A 17,524-nucleotide genomic window follows, 5' to 3' on the forward strand; every position below is an offset into this window, starting at 1 on the left:
TCGATAGAATTGTTTTTGTTGTCTCAAAAAAGTTTAGACAAGGCTGGAACTGTTTTTATGTTCTAAGTAGCAAACAAGATAGTCTAGTTTTTAGCGCGCACGTTCCCGTTCTCTGGTTCTTGCTATATTTTATTTTTTGTTTGGAGAAAAATGGTTGAAATGTATCAGACAAAGTGCATTCACGTCTAGGTCTTTTCCGCTGTTTTCTGCTTGCAGGCGTTTACCCGGTGTTTTTTTTTTCGCTATGTTTTCTCGGTGTTTTTGCTATGCGCCGAGTCGTGGCCAAAAAAACACCGGGGTAAACGCCCCAAAACTTAACGCATAGCGAAAAAAACACCGGGTAAACGCCTGCAAGCAGGCTATGCCAACTGTGGCCGGACAGGTTATTCCATATACACCTATATTAATATCAATAACAGGCCCGTACCCAGGTTTTTTTTTTTTTTTTTTGGGGGGGGGGGGGGGAGGGGGGGTGCGAAATCCGAAAAAGTGGACCTAATTTTTCCTGGGGTGGGAGGAGGGGGAGGGAGTGAGTTCTCTGATAAAAATCTAACCACCTCTGAAAGAACGAAAAGGATTTTTTTATGCCTTTGCAGTATCTCCACGGGACGTTTATTGTCGGATCTGGCTATACCAAGAGTGATCTAGCTTATGATTTTGAGTTTTGTCTAAATAAGCACGTCTATTGAGAACCAAAAGTGCCGTTGTGGGGGGGGGGGGGGGGGGGGGGGGCTACGTTCGGGCCTAAATAAAGGTTGTCAGTGAGATCAGTGCGAACGGCGAATGGCCATTGCCAAATGGCAGTTCTACGACCGAAAGGTGTTTATGGATAGCAGTTATTTGTAGAAATAAAGGTGATAAATAAACTCAAGCGATCTCAGAACCATATATTTCAATTACATTTAAAGGATAGTCGTATGTTCTATTTATATTTTAATGAATTTGGAACAAATATTTTGGGATCCATGGGTCCTTTCGGTTGAAGAACTGCCATTTGTTAATGGCCATTTGCCACTTGCACTGTCAACTTTTTTTTAAAATAGGTGTATGACGACGTGAATTTGTTTAATGACACGCATAATCAACAGCTGCATAATCAAATTCATCACGCCATAATGGGTCGGTAGACGGATGTTGGACGAAGGATCCAAATTTTACCTTTTTCACATAATTTAGGTTTATCAATATCAGGGCCGTAGCAGGAGGTGGAACACTGGGGGCATGTGTTTATTCAAAAAAATATATTTAAGAAAATGACCAGTAGGGGCGTGGCTGTGCTCCCAAATATTTTTTAAATGCTTCTGTACCGTGCCCCCCACAGTATTTCGAGGCCTGTCACGCCTAAGTTATCAACTAAGTTATCAGGGCACTGAATATTCAGATATGGATATATCTTTGATGTGATGCATAGTTTGGGGGATTTCTTGTAAGGACAGGAGGAGCACATGAAAAAATACCTTTGTGTTTAAAATTAATTCTACAAACTACATCAGGACCCTGCAAAATGCTTTTTTGTAGGTGAAAACAATCTGTTTGAAGCAAAACAACTAAAGGGTCTTATTTGTCTACACATAATATTTCCACTTGTGACCTCTTGCTTTAGCCTCCTGTGTAGAGGCGTATGCGTGAAATCTGGGCCTGAGTTAGAACTATTTCTCCCAGGTCTCTTTGCGGTCACACCACCTTTCACCGCCATCTTGGCAAAGTGAACTCCTGTTACCTGAGTAAAAATGGCGTCGTTATTGCTTCGCAGCGTTCGTTCTGCCACAGCCAGGCCTTGCTTAAGAATCCTCACATCAAGGACAAAGCCTGTTGCATTATCAAGGGCATTTGCTAGTGGTAAGAACATAACAAAAACTTACAAACTTTGAAAATGTTATCGGGGTGAATGTGACCCTCTCACGAGTGAAAAAGCCGGTTACGCATGCGACCTCTTTATAGTGCGTGATCAACATCGGAAGTTAGCTTCTTTAGCGATCAGTTATAACTACATTATTGTAGGGTGCTAAGTAATTATTCTGCTATCCCAAGAGAGTGTTAACAGCGTTTCTTTTACACCCAATGTTCTTAGTATTTTACTTCCCCTTCAAGTCGTGTAATGGTGCACGTTTCAGAGTCACTTCGGAAGAGGATGCACGCTATTAACGGCCATAATATTCAACTCATGCTATCGAGCATATTAAGACCAAATTAAAATTTGAATGAATAGGGATACATTTTTTAGTTTATTTATTTGTGTTTCACTGTCGAATGCATGAAAATACAGTGAAAGTAACTTATTTTTATTAGAAATATTATACTTATTACTTGTATCGCAATGGTTATAAGTTAACTTATTTCCTATGTTATGGAGTTACACCTTAGACATCAAGTGATCTTAAGCATGGAACAGTTCTAAATGTATTTTATAAAACAACCTCCCCCTTGATATTACCTCCCCAATCATCCATTTTGTTTGGTTTTGACACTTTTAACACCTTTTAATCAACAACCTCGGCTTCATATTTTAGTCCTTTTGGAGTATATTTTTACCCTGTTTCAAGTAATGAAAAAAATGTTATTTAAGATAGACAAACACTACCAAAATCATTGTGTGTGACTAAATGAAATTTATTATGTGGTGCTAGATACGAAATTTGTATCAGCATTTTATTCACTGCCATTTTAACTTGGGTATTTTTTTTTAAACTGTATTTCATTTCTTTAGATCCTAAGACAAGTATTGCTACAGACGAGGAGCAGGCAACTGGTCTAGAAAAAGCAGAATATGATGCTTTGGTTGCTGGTTATGAGGTACAGAAATACTACATCTATTACTTTATTAATTTATTATCATTGCTTTATAACTTTTAGTGCCATTGCCCACGGGGATTGTTCTTATTCAAGTAAAACTGTTGTTGGCTGAATTCATATTATATTCATATTATAATGTTCAAAACATCAATGATAACAAAAGTTTGGATGATCCAAAGTTTATGATATATATATTTTTTTCAGAAAATAGCAGCACTGTCTGGTTTTTAGCTTTTGTACATTACATTTTCTATTGTTGAAAGGACAAGTTACACCACAGTCACCCCATTATTATTTTTAAAAAGAAATAAATACTAGTTATTTTCACCTTCTTTATTGGATGCTGACTCATGATGAATTTACTATAAAAAAAACAGGATATACTTGCATACATCGATAGTACAAAAATCCAACATGTTTTCGTGAAAACGATTCACTCAAAGTGAGACATAAACACATCAGAGGTCAATTGGGCTTTTTGAGAAAATGCTGAGTCACCTGATGCTTAGTCATACATGACCTAGTTTTGACACATGTTGAGCTTAGACATGCATTTATGCCCCTTCTTTGTAAGGTTTTAAAATCAAGTTTGATGTATAAATAACAGTAATATTGATAAAATACCTGATTCAGAGTTGACTAACTCTGCCATCAGTTTAAGAATACCAAATTATCAATGATTAACTGGCAAATTTCTGTCTATTGAGGCAGCCAAAAGCAAATAAATATAAAAAGTAATCGTAATAAATAGTTTCATGATGTAACCATAACAACCATCAGTGAACCACTTAATCATATGAAGCAGCCATTTTGAATTTACATACATGTATGCAACTGTTTCTGCTTTACTGATTTACTGTACCTTCATCAGTTCTACTTTGTCTCAACTTTTTCTGAGCCCTGCAATACTTATTGTAGCTGTTGTTTTCCATAAAGAAACAGTCCACCATGTAGAATAAAGCTTTACTGCAGCCTAAAATGTTGTGACATTTATTATGGAAGGCTGATGATAAATATGTTTGTTAGTCATCCAGATAAAGGGCCATTGTTTAGATATCACAATGTGTTGTGCTTTGTGCTACTAGAGAACATGCACAGGATACTTGACAAGAATTTGGCAAAAAGAAATCTTTAGTATGGCTATGAAAATGACATGTTTTTATCCCGAGAGCAACTAGATTTTTCTAATTTGCAACCATTGCATTTGAGTTAGTTCAAAAATCGTTACTACTATAGTCACTCCTTCAAAAGCTTGTTTGACTTAATTCCTTTTATGCAACCAAAAGATGCATGTCACATATCAGGTTTTCCTAACTACCACAGGGAATCACGGGTGGCGCAATGTGTTAGCACGTCAGCGTATAGGGCCTCTCACCTTTGCTGAAACAGATTCAGTTCCTGGTCAATTCATGGATAGTATCTTTCTGTTTCTCAGCCCTGAATTTCACTTGTAGAACAATTTCAAGACAGGACATTCCTAATACATATGTAATAGGATTTTAAATGTGGGGCGCTTTTAACTGGGCTTCTGGAATACCCGCTTGTGCGGAAGCGCGTAATTTGGCTTTCTCGCGTACAAATTTCCACGTAATCCAGCGTAATTTGGCTAAATTTTGAAAGACAAAACATTTAAGTGCACATCTTACCTCTAATTCTCATTAAAAAAAAAACAGATATTCTTCGTAAGAGTGCTATATTTCAAACTGAATTTCGAAAACTAATAAAATGACTAGGCGTTCTTTGCTAAACCGCGAAGGCCTAGAGCTAATAATAAAATCCTTTTTTAATTGGCTGGTGGCTAGGAGCCAATGAAAACTCGCCTAAGATATTTTCGGTCAAAAATAAACCTTTTCAAGTTATTTCGTGCTTTCCTTCGGTACAAAATGTAATTTAGCGCGTAATTGAGTAAAGAAACCCCCAAATTTTTTATTTATAAAGAAAAATGTATTGCAAAATCCATCCAGCGCGAAATGATTGATTTTCCACGTAATTTAGCATAGAATCCCGCATAATTTTGAGGTTTTTTCCGCATAATTCCAGAATCCCTGTTTTAATCATCTTGTCATGCTAGGCCTATAGAAATATGTGAAAAATGTTTTTTATCAGTTCTGTGGTATAGCTAAAGCTGCTTGCATGTCCGCTGAACTTATCTGGGCATATTCTTTTCTATTGTTTAGGATCCTTTCCGGCTAAAGATGGCAAACGGACCACCTGGTACCAAAGACAACCCAACTATTGTGCCATCAGGTTATGAAGAGCGTATTGTCGGATGCGTGTGTAAGTGTTTTTTCCTGCCCATGATTTATTTGTTGTTTTAAAGTGATGATTTGCGCAACATGGTAAGAGCTAGTCTGTAAAGGAATGTAAAAGGTGTTAATGTTATATTATTTAAGCTCGGTTTTCTATTGGATGATAGTTTGAAATTCTATAGAAAAGCAATGAAGACATTCGTTTTCAGTAAATCACTTTTGAAGATTGAATTTAGCATTAAAAACATTTCTTGGTCAAATTTTCATTATTAAAAATGCCTTAGTTCTCTCTCAATCTTATTGGCTGAAAAGTATTTGTTGATATGTTTTCCTGTAAAAGAGGTAAAAGAAATTTCCTTTAGCTACTGAATGTTTTCCGCTATGTTTCAATGTAAGAAGTTTAAAAAGACTTTAAGCCAAATATAATTGAAAATTTTATTAATAATCTTATTAATACATGTCAATATTATATGTCTGTTTGGTAACTCATTATCTTGTGACACTATTTAGGTGAAGAAGATGCGACGATGATCAGATGGATGCTGCTCAAGGCTGGCCCCCCCCAGAGATGTGATTGCGGCAACTACTTTCAACTTAAGGATGCAGTGCCAGTTGATGTTAAAATCTAAGACTAGTTTCTTGCATCTTCAAACTCCTGTAATTTCTCAACTGTAATCTAAAGTTATCTTGTGGAATTTAATAATATAAGCTGTTTCAATTCAAGCCAAACAGCTTTACAGCATATAAAGTTGTAACTATTACCACATGACAGTTAAGGATCTGACCAATTTTTATGGTGTGAATAAATGTTACATAAATACTTGTGAGTTTTTTTCCATTTGTAGAAATAAGCATTAGCAAAATTTCAATCATGTTTTTGTGCATGTTGGAAATAGAGCCTATTATAAACCCAGAGTAGATAAAAATCATTTGGGGATGGTTATAGTTTTCTTGGTACCTTATCAAGATGATAAAGTAAATGGTAATTAACAGAAATACCAGACAACAAAAGGGTCAGTGGAACTTGGACAGAAATCTTGTGAAATCTGGTAAAATGTGTTAAATATGTGAGGAAACCCAAGAGAACCAATTTGGGTGAATACAGATAATGTATGAACAGGCCTTTAACCAGAATCAAAATTTTACCGAGGCAAAGCTAGTCAAAGGATGATAAATCCAACAAAAGCAGGTGTTTTATCGTAATTTTCAATTGTGAAACACTAAACATCAAATTTTTACCGAGGCGAAGGCCTCATGCTGGATACAGCCCTAATGAACATTCTCACAAAATGTGTTGAGGTCCAAAATCTTGTGACACCTGCCTATAAATGTGGGTGAGTTGAGGCGACATTTGAATGTCTCAACCCAAATATGTTTTAAAATCACCTGAGAACTTTAAAAATGTTAGAATTAATAGCAGACTTGATGCACACTAATTGATCATTCATGTGAAAGCAAAATAATAAAATGCAACTTCTGATCAGGACAAATAAGCTTAAAATATATAGTATACCCTGCTTTAGACAAGAGAGCCTAAAATATATACCCTTTCTATCTAGGACAGAGAAGGTTGAAAGCCTTACCCTATCTAGGAGCACATGCCCAGGGAAGAGCCCCTCCCAAGGGCACACAACGAGCCCCCTTCCCGAAACACGTTAAAATCGTTTGAATATGACAGATCCGTTTATTGCCCTTGCCCTCCATACCTATCAACCCAAAAAAACTCAAGGCTTGAGAATATTTTGGGGGAGGGGTGGGGTATATTTATGTTTTAGAGGAGGGGTGGGATAAACCCTCACAGGGGACTCGGGAACAGCTAAATGGCTTTTCTAAAAGTGGCCCACTGGCTCGGGATACCTTATTCAGCCATGTTGCTTGAACGCCTGGTTCTTTTTGACGCAAAATGGCAGCGTTATCCCTGTGGTCGTCCTGTCTGTTTTTGGTGCTTTTGCTGTTAGCACAAGGTAGTAATGCACAGAACGCTGGAACCAAGACAAAAGTAGGCTTACCTCAACTTGGTGAGTGATAATAAACAAATATTCAGAGCATTTTCCATGGTACACGAAGCCCTGTTATTGTTATTAAATTCAAACAAGCTGAAGGCAAAGCTAGTAAATATTACCATACTTCAATCCAGGGGACGGAATAACCCATCTCATTTCATGCATACAAGTTACTTTTATGCCATGAATAAGTCTTTGTGTTTTAGTTGTGACGTTTACGTTTAATGCATTACTCCACAAAGGCATAACCATAATGTGAAGGAAAAAATGACTTTGATGACATGAAATATGAAATATTTAGCTGAAACATATAGAAGCAAATTCAGTGGACCCAATTGCAAGCTTGATATGTGAGCCTGCCATCAGATAATAACAACCTAGACTAGGCATCGTAAGTGTATGGATTTTAAAAAGGGGGATCACTGATCTCTTTAGGTGTTGTCTCTTTTAAATAATTTGACCAAGTGACAAATCAGGTTCAATGAGGCCCGGTTTGGGGGCAGTTATTTGGCATGCACAATCCAGGTGTCCAGAATACATATAAAGCCATGTGTTATCTATGCAATGCAAACCTGTATACACCCTATATACCCTTTTTCATGGTTTCCGCTATATAATATTTATAAAGTGCTTATGTTCCATATTTAAAATTATTAACAAAACAGCCTGATGCTATTGTCAACATCAACATCCTTGCTAATGTCTGATTTGCTGTCTTCCTTTCTCTCTTTTTTTCTTTCTCGTGCGTTGCTTTTCTCAAGAGGAGAAGAACGAAGAACCTTTTTACTTTTTCTGCGTCATATATAGCATCAGCCTTTATCAGGTTGACAACCTGGATTTAGTTGCACCTTTGGGAAATTAAGTGCCTTCACTTTTTCTGAATTAATATTTTTAGCAAATTCTTTCCCCTCTACTTTCTGACCAGCTTGCAGCTAATCTCTTGCTCGCGTTCCTTTGACATTGTCCTTTTCGTTCCTTCCTTTGCTCCTTCTTTCTTTGGTTTTCTCGAGGTGCGGGGAGGGGTGCACCAAAAATATTGCGAAAGCATAAGGGGGGGGGGGGGGGGGGCATTGAAAATTTTGTTCCTCCTGAAGGGTGGGGGGCAACTAATTTTTTCCCTTACTTTTATCAAAATCCTCACGAAACCCCTAAGGATAATAAATGAATTCCCTTATAGATTTATGATATCTAATTTGCTTATTCTTTATTGTTTTGTCTGCAAATAGCTCATCTATGAACTTGAAGTAGACTTTCTGTCATTGGGGAGGGGGGGGGGGGGTGAATCCCCTACACACCCACCTGGGTACGGGCCTGAATTACAGTGTTTTGTCTCTTAGCAGCCACCTTTGGGACTTAGGCAATCAGCAGCTTAATGGGGGCATTTAAATCCAGGGGGGTACTCTCCTGTACTCTCAGGTACTCTCCCAGTTTTTTAAATAAATTCTCAAGTAAAATATTGTCAAGCCTTTCCATCAAGAGACTTTTAAGGTTCTGGAGGTATGTACTCATATACCCAAACAGGGACTTAGTCCCTCCCTTTATATACATCATGATGTACAAAATCACACAGGAATGCACGGCTGATGTTAGGTATAAGTGCTACTATAAATGTCATATATGAACATGATCTTTTAATACAGGGCTGATATACAAGCTCCTGTAATACAGGGCTGATGTTTAATCTCTTTTGTACACAAGATCTTATAATACAGGGCTGATGGTTGGTGTAAAGGCCACTGTCTAATTTGTCATGATCTTAGGGAAGGGTCATTATTTAACAGGGGGGGACTGCTATGTTTGGGGAGAGGGTTACGACTTTTTGAGCGTCGATTTTTGGGAGGGCCTCAAATTTTCCCACAGGGCTTAGAGGAGGGCTTTTTTTTAAACAAATATTCTTAAAGTCTTGAATTTCAAGTTTCAGAAAAATGGGCTCAAAATGACACTTCTCCTGGCTTGGTGTTGTTTTAGGTCATCTCTTCTGCCCCTTTGTGAGCATGCTAAAGTCAGTGCCCCACCCCCCTTCAAACACAACCATTTGCATGCAGAGAGAGGGTGGTGCCTGTCTCTTCACAATTTGAATTGAAACAGCGACATTCAGGCCATGTTTTCGTTAACAAATATAAAGTGCCCAATCCCCTTTTTGTGTTTGTACTGCACAGATTGCTCGTTATTACAGTTATGTGGGCATTTGTGGGCAATTCTTTGTACAGTTGTGGGTTTATTACATTTGTCGGTGTTTATTACATTTGTGGGCTCTGCACTCATATAATACAGTTATATAATTTTCTGGTGGTCCTGGAAGAATGTGCTATGCACACAGCATCTCACAACTAGAGTACAATTTCAATAAACTAACCAATACGTTTTTTATTTAGCATTCTTTGGTTCTGAGGTGGGCCTTTATTTTTGGTTGCCTTTTTGGGGGAGGGTCACCATTTTTGTGCTTTTGAAGGGGGGAGGGTCGAAATTTTTGAACCAGAAAAAAATTTCAACTTAGCAGCCCTCCCCCACCTTCCCCGATAAATACTGATCTTTCCCTTATATAACAGGGCTGATGTTTCATGTAAAGTCACTATCTATGTCATGATCTCATAATACCTGGCTGATAGTGCTACTATTAATGTCTTTTATAACATAATTATATAATACAGGACTGACTGTTGGTATAAGTGCTACTCTTCTGGTCCTGCTTGTGGCTTTGGCAGTATTCATTTACAAACCAAAACGAAGATCAAGGACGCAGCACAGCACAACCGCACCCTTATAACCAGATGTGTGTAGACCATCTGTGCTTGGTAACCCAGTGGTCTTGGGAAGCATTCATGAGTCCCTACCTAAAAGAAGAAATCCGGATCCTTAAAGCATGAAGACCTTTCCACATATCATTATAGATACTACAAACAATTTATATCAAGAAATGCTTCAAAGAAATTTTAAAGATTTTTACATTTTAAACGGAAATTAAAACATATAAATTATTTGTAAATACAACACCAATTATATGAAATAATGTCAAAGTAGAGATGTACTATTTGGAACAATTGATGCATGTGGTACTAAAAATATACAACATGTTGTGGCCATAGGTCTCAGGTCCCAGGGACTATTGTGACCCACCATAGAAAGTCTGTGTCACCTGCTATGTTCTAACAACATACCAAAGTATATTTTTATTGAATTTGGTAGATGAAGAGTAATATTTTGTTTTTCGGTGGTATGGTCCGAAAGTCCACTTTCATTTTACATTTTAAAAAAAATAGGAAAACTATTAAGTATAAGCGAATTAGATGAAAAAGGAATTCTTAATCGCCCTGGTATGTCATAAGTCAGTATGTTAAACTTTTTTGTAGCCAAATCTAAAAATGAACTTGATGTGGAGATACTGCAATGGCACAAAAAAAACCCTTTTTGTTCTTTCGGGGTGGTCAAATTTTAATCAGAAACCGGATTTATTGGGGGGGAATGTAGAAACACCCCTCCCCCTACCAAAAACCTAGACCCGCCTCTACTCACTGTTAAGCATGGCCGATTGTAATGTTAAAGGCAGATGTACCTCCCGCATTGCTCAGGGGTTGGGGTACAGTGGCGTTTTGATGCCAACAACATATAAAGAGATTCTTGGCCTCGCGGCGAAGAGAAAGGTTCGTCTTCAACAGGATGACAGGGTTAACTGCGGCATTACACAAAAGAAGCATCTCCATCCATATTGCCGTTAACAGGAAGTAGTTATTTCCTAAGGACCTTAAAATGGATACCACGATGATCGGTATATAGCAGATGGCTAGTGCCACTAGGGAGTACGCCACGGTCGCCGCTACACGATGTTCAATTGCTTCCTGGGTTACCTGTGTAGACGACATGTTACTTATGTTGTTACCATGCGCCTTGATGCTGCGGTAGACGCAGATTTGAAGAACAGCGATGATTATACATGTCAGGCCGAACTGAGCAAACACCAGAAGGTACCTCTCGGTGGTGTTCATAATCCAGGAAGCCAGATAACTTAGCACGATGCTGAACACCCAGATTACCAGCGCGCACGTGAAGACGCGCTTCTTGGTCAGTAATCTACGGTACGAGTTTGGGCGCCGGATCGCCAACCAACGGTCACCAGATATGAAGACCCAGGCAGTCAAGGACACACAGCGGTAAAGGAAGATCAGAAACGGTCTTATGTCATCCACGGCGAACTTGTAGCAGAAGTTGTTGTATAAGATGAAGAGGGATGACCGGTATACGGCCACAGGCTGAAGGATGGAGACAATGAGGAGGTCCTTGACTACTATCACCATCATAAGAAGAGTGGATGGAGTCCGAAGCCTCGAGCGCCTCATCACGGTAATCAGGATGAGACTGTTGAGTATAGTGGATACGAGAAATGCCAGGGAGTTGATGGGAGACACGATGGCGTGACTGGCAAGTAGGTACTTGTCCAGAAAGGCTGTCGAGTATGACTTGAGGTAACACTTTGTCCTGGCCATGGTCAGCTGACTGGTGGCGTTTGACATATTGCCTTAAAGATAAGGTAAGATAAGGTATAAACTATAAAAAAGAATCCCAAACACCCGCCATATCCATTTTGATATCGGGTTATTAAATCAAATGAGAAAAAAGGGGGTGCTATGGATTTGTTATATAACCAATCTGTTGAATGAAGATAATTATTTCATATTTGTGATTGACTTCTATAATACAGTCAGGCGCGTACCCAGGGGGGGTGGGTGCGCAGTCGTAGGTATCATATGGAAGAAGCATAGGATTTGAAGATTCCTTAAAAGAAATGACCAGCTATTTGACTGCCAAGGGGGGTGGTGCGCGCACACCCTGCGTCGCGCGATGCATTTTGGGGAGGTTGAATAAGCGCATGGTGCATGACTGTCCGGATGCGGTTTCGGTGTCGGAATTCGCATGGAATTCGTAATTTTTCCGTCTTTGCTTCAGGGTTCCTGTGGCTGTCCCCGCAACAGCTAATAACGACTGGGTACGAGTCTGTTCTTATCGCCATAACAACAAAATGACAACATCTAAGTTATTACAATATAAATATTAAATTTGTATGACAAGTACGCGAGCATGTTTTTTATTCGACGATTTCATTCCTTTTTTTAATATTTCCTATATTTCTAATAGCTAATGCACAGCCAAAGTTTAAATATAGAACAGCGATTCTCATAAGGCCTACCAAGAGAGATGAATATTAGGCTTGCCCGCGCATCGCAAATCACTAACATTTGAATTTTCGTGCTCGCGTAAACAGGTAAAAAGGAGCGGTGCGAGAAAGAACCATTTGCTTTGTATCCACAAAAAGCTGAATTCAAAGTAAATTCGCTAATGAACTCTTAACAAGAACTATTGCGATCGTCTCTAAAAATGATGATGAGCGATTTCCCCTTTAAAGCTTTCACTAAACCCCTTACCTTACTGATTGTTCTATCCTGGATGCTTATTTCTAGTAGATATAGCTTGTCTTGGCAACACTAGCTGATGGGTCCGCTAAAGAGTAGAAAAGCTATTAATCTCCTTTTCTTAGGTTGAAAGTGGACTGGGCTGATGATTTCAGTTAAAAGCCAGAAATCCTTAAATGGGATAGAATTAAAAGTGGCAGAAAAAAGAGTTATTGAAAATTGATCATAACTTTTGTGTCACGTTCTTTTTTTTCCCCCATAAGCCATAGTCGCCTTTCAATTAACACTTAACAATGTTTTTATTAATGGTCCTCATTTTGTCTAAATTTATAAAGATGACTAGAAAAATAAAGTGATTATTTATAAATAATTGATTATTATGAAAATTCAAATTGTTGTAATAACTGAGTGCGTAATTACTAATCCGTTATTACAGTAAGAGTAAGACCCTTCGATTTAGGAGTTAGCCTGTAACAGGTTTTTTGTTTGAATGATGTAAGTAATAACATGCTTTATTACTCTGAAAGGGAAAAATGTGTGGAAACAAAAACTAGCAGCGACAAATAGCTAAGTCGTGTTTTTATGTTTTTATACGTTCTTTCAAAAAAAAAAAAACTTTTAACTTCACTCAAATTCGCACGGAAGGTAAACAGGTAAATAGGTGAACTTTGGTCTCCGTTTAGTACTTTATTTCTAGACGCTTACCTGCATTTATCAAATCGCAGTGGCGATGTTTTGTCAAAAGCTGTTACTGTGTCAGTGAGTCACCGAAGCGGGGTCTTCTGCTGCTTGTCGGCAGCTTGACTGATTGAAGGTCCCCTGTGTTTCTGTTGTTGTTAGCAAAATTTAATAGTTGTGATAGACTGATGTTTCAATTGAACTCACTTTAGAGAACGCGGGAGTCCAATAAACATTTTTTGTGCTCCTTCTCTGACAATTCATTAAGAAGCTTTTTTTGAATTGTTGAACCCTAAAACTGTTGTGTGTGGAAAACTGTTCGTTGCCATTGATGCGAAATATGCAGTTCCCACGAAGGGGAAAACACCATACCTATGACAAATCTCTAAAACCCAGTTCAAACAGCTGTAAAGGTCTTTTAACCACGAAGGCTAAGATTTTAAAGATTTAAGTTTGTTTTTTTTTCTTTCTTTTCAACTGACCCAATTTTAGCCTCCGGTAATAATAAATAAAGTAGGATGTTTATGCATTTCCAAGCCAGTCTAACTTCCGTTTGTTCCGTTACACATTTTTTTTTTGGCCATAGAATATAGAAGCTTGGATGTTATTTGTCTTTTTAGAGTGTTTTCTTTTTTGTCGAAATATTAAAAAAAACATGGTTGACTTGAAATATATTGACATTACTGCTAAAATCATGAAATAGGATGCCAAACCTCAGCTGATGTTGTCGTTATAATTTAACTAGTTAAAAGAGCAATTTAATATTATGGTTGACACCATGTTGACTACGTGCTGGTAGCTCTCAAACATAGCGTCATATTGTCCATTAGTCCTGATTACTTTAAGAAGTTCATGAAAAAATATTTAAATTGCATTAGTGAAATATTCAACACGAAAAAAAACCCGAATATTTCAAGGAAGTTTTTATCCGGATCCGACTTTATTTATCAAACTTGAATACAAATTATATGAAGTGGACGAGAGTGTGGTTGGAAATAAACAGATTTTCTTCTTTCTTTTTTTTTTGCTCCGACAAACGGCTCTATTCGAAATATCAGCGAAAATACTCCTAGAGACCCCTAAAACATACCGTTTCAAGCTTGAGTTATTTATTTCCCTGAGTCTCAGGATTTTTTATTTATTTTTTAATTAAATAAAAGTCATAAAAAAGACAGGCCTAGACTACTGTTAAAACTTGCTCTTATTCAGGATACCTAATCCAGCGGATCCAGCGGAGCATCAATGTTGAGGAAAATGCTGAGCAAAACCTTTCCAATGTCATATCTATATTCATATCTCCTAAAAACGAATCATAATATGACAACCAAACTTGGTATGTGTCATGTATGTCTCAAGGGGTGTGCAACATGATGGTCGTGTGATCTTTGACGTCTCAATGACGTTACTTAAAGCGAAAATATGCTGATCTCAACAAAATAACAAATATATTTTTTCATAAAAAACATCGGACGACAACCAAACTTGGTATGTGTCATGTATGTCTCAAGGGGGGTGCAACATGGTCGTGTGATTATTAAGGGATATATGAGGTTGGTTTTAAAATTTTCCATCTTCAAAATGCCCCCCCCCCCCCCACAACGGCCGAAGGTCCACTATCGGTTCTCAATAGACGTGCTATAAGTAGACAAAACTATAAAGCATAAGCTAGATCACTTTGTTATGTAGTCAAATGCGACAATAAACGTCCCGTGGGGATACTGCAAAGGCATAAAAAACCTTTTTTTTTCGCGGGTGGTCATATTTTTATCAGAGAACTCACCCCCCCCCCCCCCCCCCCCCCCCCCCCACACACACACACACACACACACACACACAAACACTGGAAAAATTAGGTCCACTTTTTCGGATTTCGCACCCCCCCCCCCCCCCAAGAAAAATCCTAGGTACGGGCCTGGAAAGGGATTCGAAATGCGATCGCGTACACAATTCTAGCAAAAATGATTATCAGAGAACTTGGATCAAAGTTCCTATCAAAAATCCAACCATGGAAAACATAATAATACAGCTCAAAATGCTTATGACGCGGAATCAGAAAGTTTGATGGATTTGCATATTCCATTGGTGCGACCCCTAGAGGGACTTCAGGATACAGAGAGCGATGTTTCCACGCAAAATACTAAAAAACTACAAGTACCAGTAACCTTGTCGGTCAATGAGATGACAAATAACTTGAGTGAAGTCCGGGCGGCGTGAATTTACCAGGACGGTTGCCAGACTGCAATGCTGCTGACACTCCATTGACTGTTAATTGGGGGCGGAGAGGGGATGGGTCTACAATAAAAGTCTATTAACCAGTCATAATAAAGGCAATTTATTATGGGAGAGTCGGGCGAGAGTTTATTGATCACCTTACGAGACATATAACCGACTGCAACAATGCAACACAAATGCAACACATTTCTGCTATTGTTCTCATGGTAACGGCACTACAAAAACCAAGCATGAAGTCAAAAGCAAAAGTTAATCAAGTGTCTGGCTAAGCGCTTAGCGCTATGGAAAAGAAGGCGAAATCGATAGTCTTCTTTGCGAAGGGATGTCTATCCAAAAGCGCCTTATTAAGACCAAGAGGGCAGAACCGCCAAACAAAGCTAAGATATTCGCTAAGCTTGTCATGGAGGGTCAGATTAATTCAGCGTTGAGATACCTTAGTGAGAACAAGTGTGGCGGAGTGTTAGCGCTGACCGCCGACGCAACTCAAAGAGAAACACCCTGAGGCTGAGAAACAACCTGAGGCTGAGAAACAACCTGAGGCTGAGAAACACCCTGAGGCTGAGAAACAACCTGAGGCTGAGAAACAACCTGAGGCTGAGAAACACCCTGAGGCTGAGAAACACCCTGAGGCTGAGAAACAACCTGAGGCTGAGAAACAACCTGAGGCTGAGAAACAACCTGAGGCTGAGAAACAACCTGAGGCTGAGAAACAACCTGAGGCTGAGAAACACCCTGAGGCTGAGAAACAACCTGAGGCTGAGAAACACCCTGAGGCTGAGAAACACCCTGAGGCTCAGAAACAACCTGAGGCTCAGAAACACCCTGAGGCTGAGAAACACCCTGAGGCTGAGAAACACCCTGAGGCTGAGAAACACCCTGAGGCTGAGAAACACCCTGAGGCTAAAGAAGCAACGCTGGGCTTGTTACTATTCGGACCAGTTAAAGAAGTGCACGACTCGATATAACAGCAAATCGATGGCGAAATAATACGCGATGCGGCTCTACGAACCAATAGGCTCTGGCGGTCCTTCAGGTGTAGACGCAAACGGTTTCAAGCGAATTCTCGCGTGCAAATCATTCAAGAACTCGCGTGCAAACCTGTGTGATACCTTGGTAATAATGGCTAAAAGGCTTAGCACAGAGTTAGAGTTCGTTGATCTTCGAACTATAGAACCAATACTAGTTAACAGGCTGATCCCTTTAGACAAGGGCGAAGGCGCGGTTCGCCCCATTGGTGTTGGTGAAGCATCAGGAGAGTGATAGGGAAATGCATTATGAAAGTTACGAAACAAGACTTGATCGAGGCTAGTGGTTCGTTACAAGTCGGCGCAGGCCTCAAGAGTGGAAGTGAATCCGCAGTCCATGCCGTGCATTCTATATTCGAAGCTGATGAGACTGATGCCGTACTCCTGGTCGACGCATCGGATGCATTCAATGCACTTAACATAGCTGCTGCCCTCCACAATATTAGAGTACTCTGTCCGGTTATTACAACGTACGCAATCAACACGTATCAAGAACCACCTAGATTATTCATAATCGGAGGAAAAGAGATCAAGTCTGCAGAGGCCACAACACAGGGAGATCCTCTAGCGATGGGGACGCCATCAGTCTACAACCTTTGATCACTCGCTTGAGGATTTCAAACAATCTGAAGCAGTATTGGTTTGCCGGTGACGCGAATGGTGCTTGTTCGTTGGAAGTTGTCAAACGATGGTTGGTTGTGATGACCGAGGCAGGGCCCGATCGGGGGTACTACCCTCACGCTGGCTAATGATAAAACCCGACTAGGAGGACCAAGCAAATGCTATCTTCAAAGGGACTGCGATTAACATTTCTACACAAGGCCAAAAACATCTAGGCGCCGTGCTGGGTTCCCGCGCTTATCTAGAAGAGTACGTCGATGGGATGAGGTAGAGGAATGGGTGATCCAGGTGGTAAAGCTGGCCGAGTATGCCACACCACACCCACAGGCGTGCTATGCGGCATTCACCTTCTGATTACGCCATCGCTGGACATACTATCTAACAACACTCCCATACATAGAAGATCTATTAGATCCCCTGGAGCGTGCTATTTCAGGTGTACTAATACCGTTAATCACATACCATCACTGCACAAGGGGCGAGAGGAACCTAGTGGCACTTCCAGTAAGGCTAGGGGT

The 17,524-nt window shown here is 39.5% G+C and overlaps 3 protein-coding genes across 4 annotated transcripts; 2 read left to right on the forward strand and 1 right to left on the reverse strand.

Moving 5' to 3' along the window:
• Positions 1 to 1,668: 1,668 nt before the first annotated feature.
• LOC5508883 (cytochrome c oxidase subunit 5B, mitochondrial) lies at positions 1,669 to 5,862 on the forward strand. Its single transcript, XM_001629396.3, has 4 exons — positions 1,669 to 1,839; positions 2,708 to 2,793; positions 4,971 to 5,070; positions 5,553 to 5,862. The coding sequence occupies exons 1-4, from the start codon at positions 1,731 to 1,733 to the stop codon at positions 5,669 to 5,671; spliced, it is 414 nt and encodes a 137-aa protein (XP_001629446.2). The 5' UTR covers positions 1,669 to 1,730; the 3' UTR covers positions 5,672 to 5,862.
• Positions 5,863 to 9,392: 3,530 nt separating this feature from the next.
• On the reverse strand, positions 9,393 to 13,929 carry LOC5508889 (adrenocorticotropic hormone receptor). Of its 2 annotated transcripts, XM_032377720.2 has the most exons (3): positions 13,156 to 13,929; positions 12,463 to 12,538; positions 9,393 to 11,558 (listed from the first exon to the last, which is right to left on the reverse strand). In XM_032377720.2, exon 3 carries the CDS (start codon positions 11,551 to 11,553, stop codon positions 10,561 to 10,563), a length of 993 nt encoding a protein of 330 aa, XP_032233611.2. In that variant the 5' UTR covers positions 11,554 to 11,558; positions 12,463 to 12,538; positions 13,156 to 13,929; the 3' UTR covers positions 9,393 to 10,560. The 2 variants fall into 2 exon arrangements, with proteins under 2 accessions (XP_032233611.2, XP_048582938.1); XM_048726981.1 differs by lacking the exon at positions 13,156 to 13,929 and having other exon boundaries at positions 12,463 to 12,695.
• A 1,753-nt stretch (positions 13,930 to 15,682) lies between these two features.
• LOC125561797 (RNA polymerase II degradation factor 1-like) lies at positions 15,683 to 16,325 on the forward strand. The gene is made up of 2 exons (XM_048726212.1): positions 15,683 to 15,767; positions 15,850 to 16,325. The coding sequence occupies exons 1-2, from the start codon at positions 15,683 to 15,685 to the stop codon at positions 16,323 to 16,325; spliced, it is 561 nt and encodes a 186-aa protein (XP_048582169.1).
• The last annotated feature ends 1,199 nt before the right edge of the window (positions 16,326 to 17,524 follow it).

Source organism: Nematostella vectensis, chromosome 4 (genome assembly GCF_932526225.1).
Source record: "Nematostella vectensis chromosome 4, jaNemVect1.1, whole genome shotgun sequence".
In the NCBI taxonomy this organism is placed as follows: Eukaryota; Metazoa; Cnidaria; class Anthozoa; order Actiniaria; family Edwardsiidae; genus Nematostella; species Nematostella vectensis.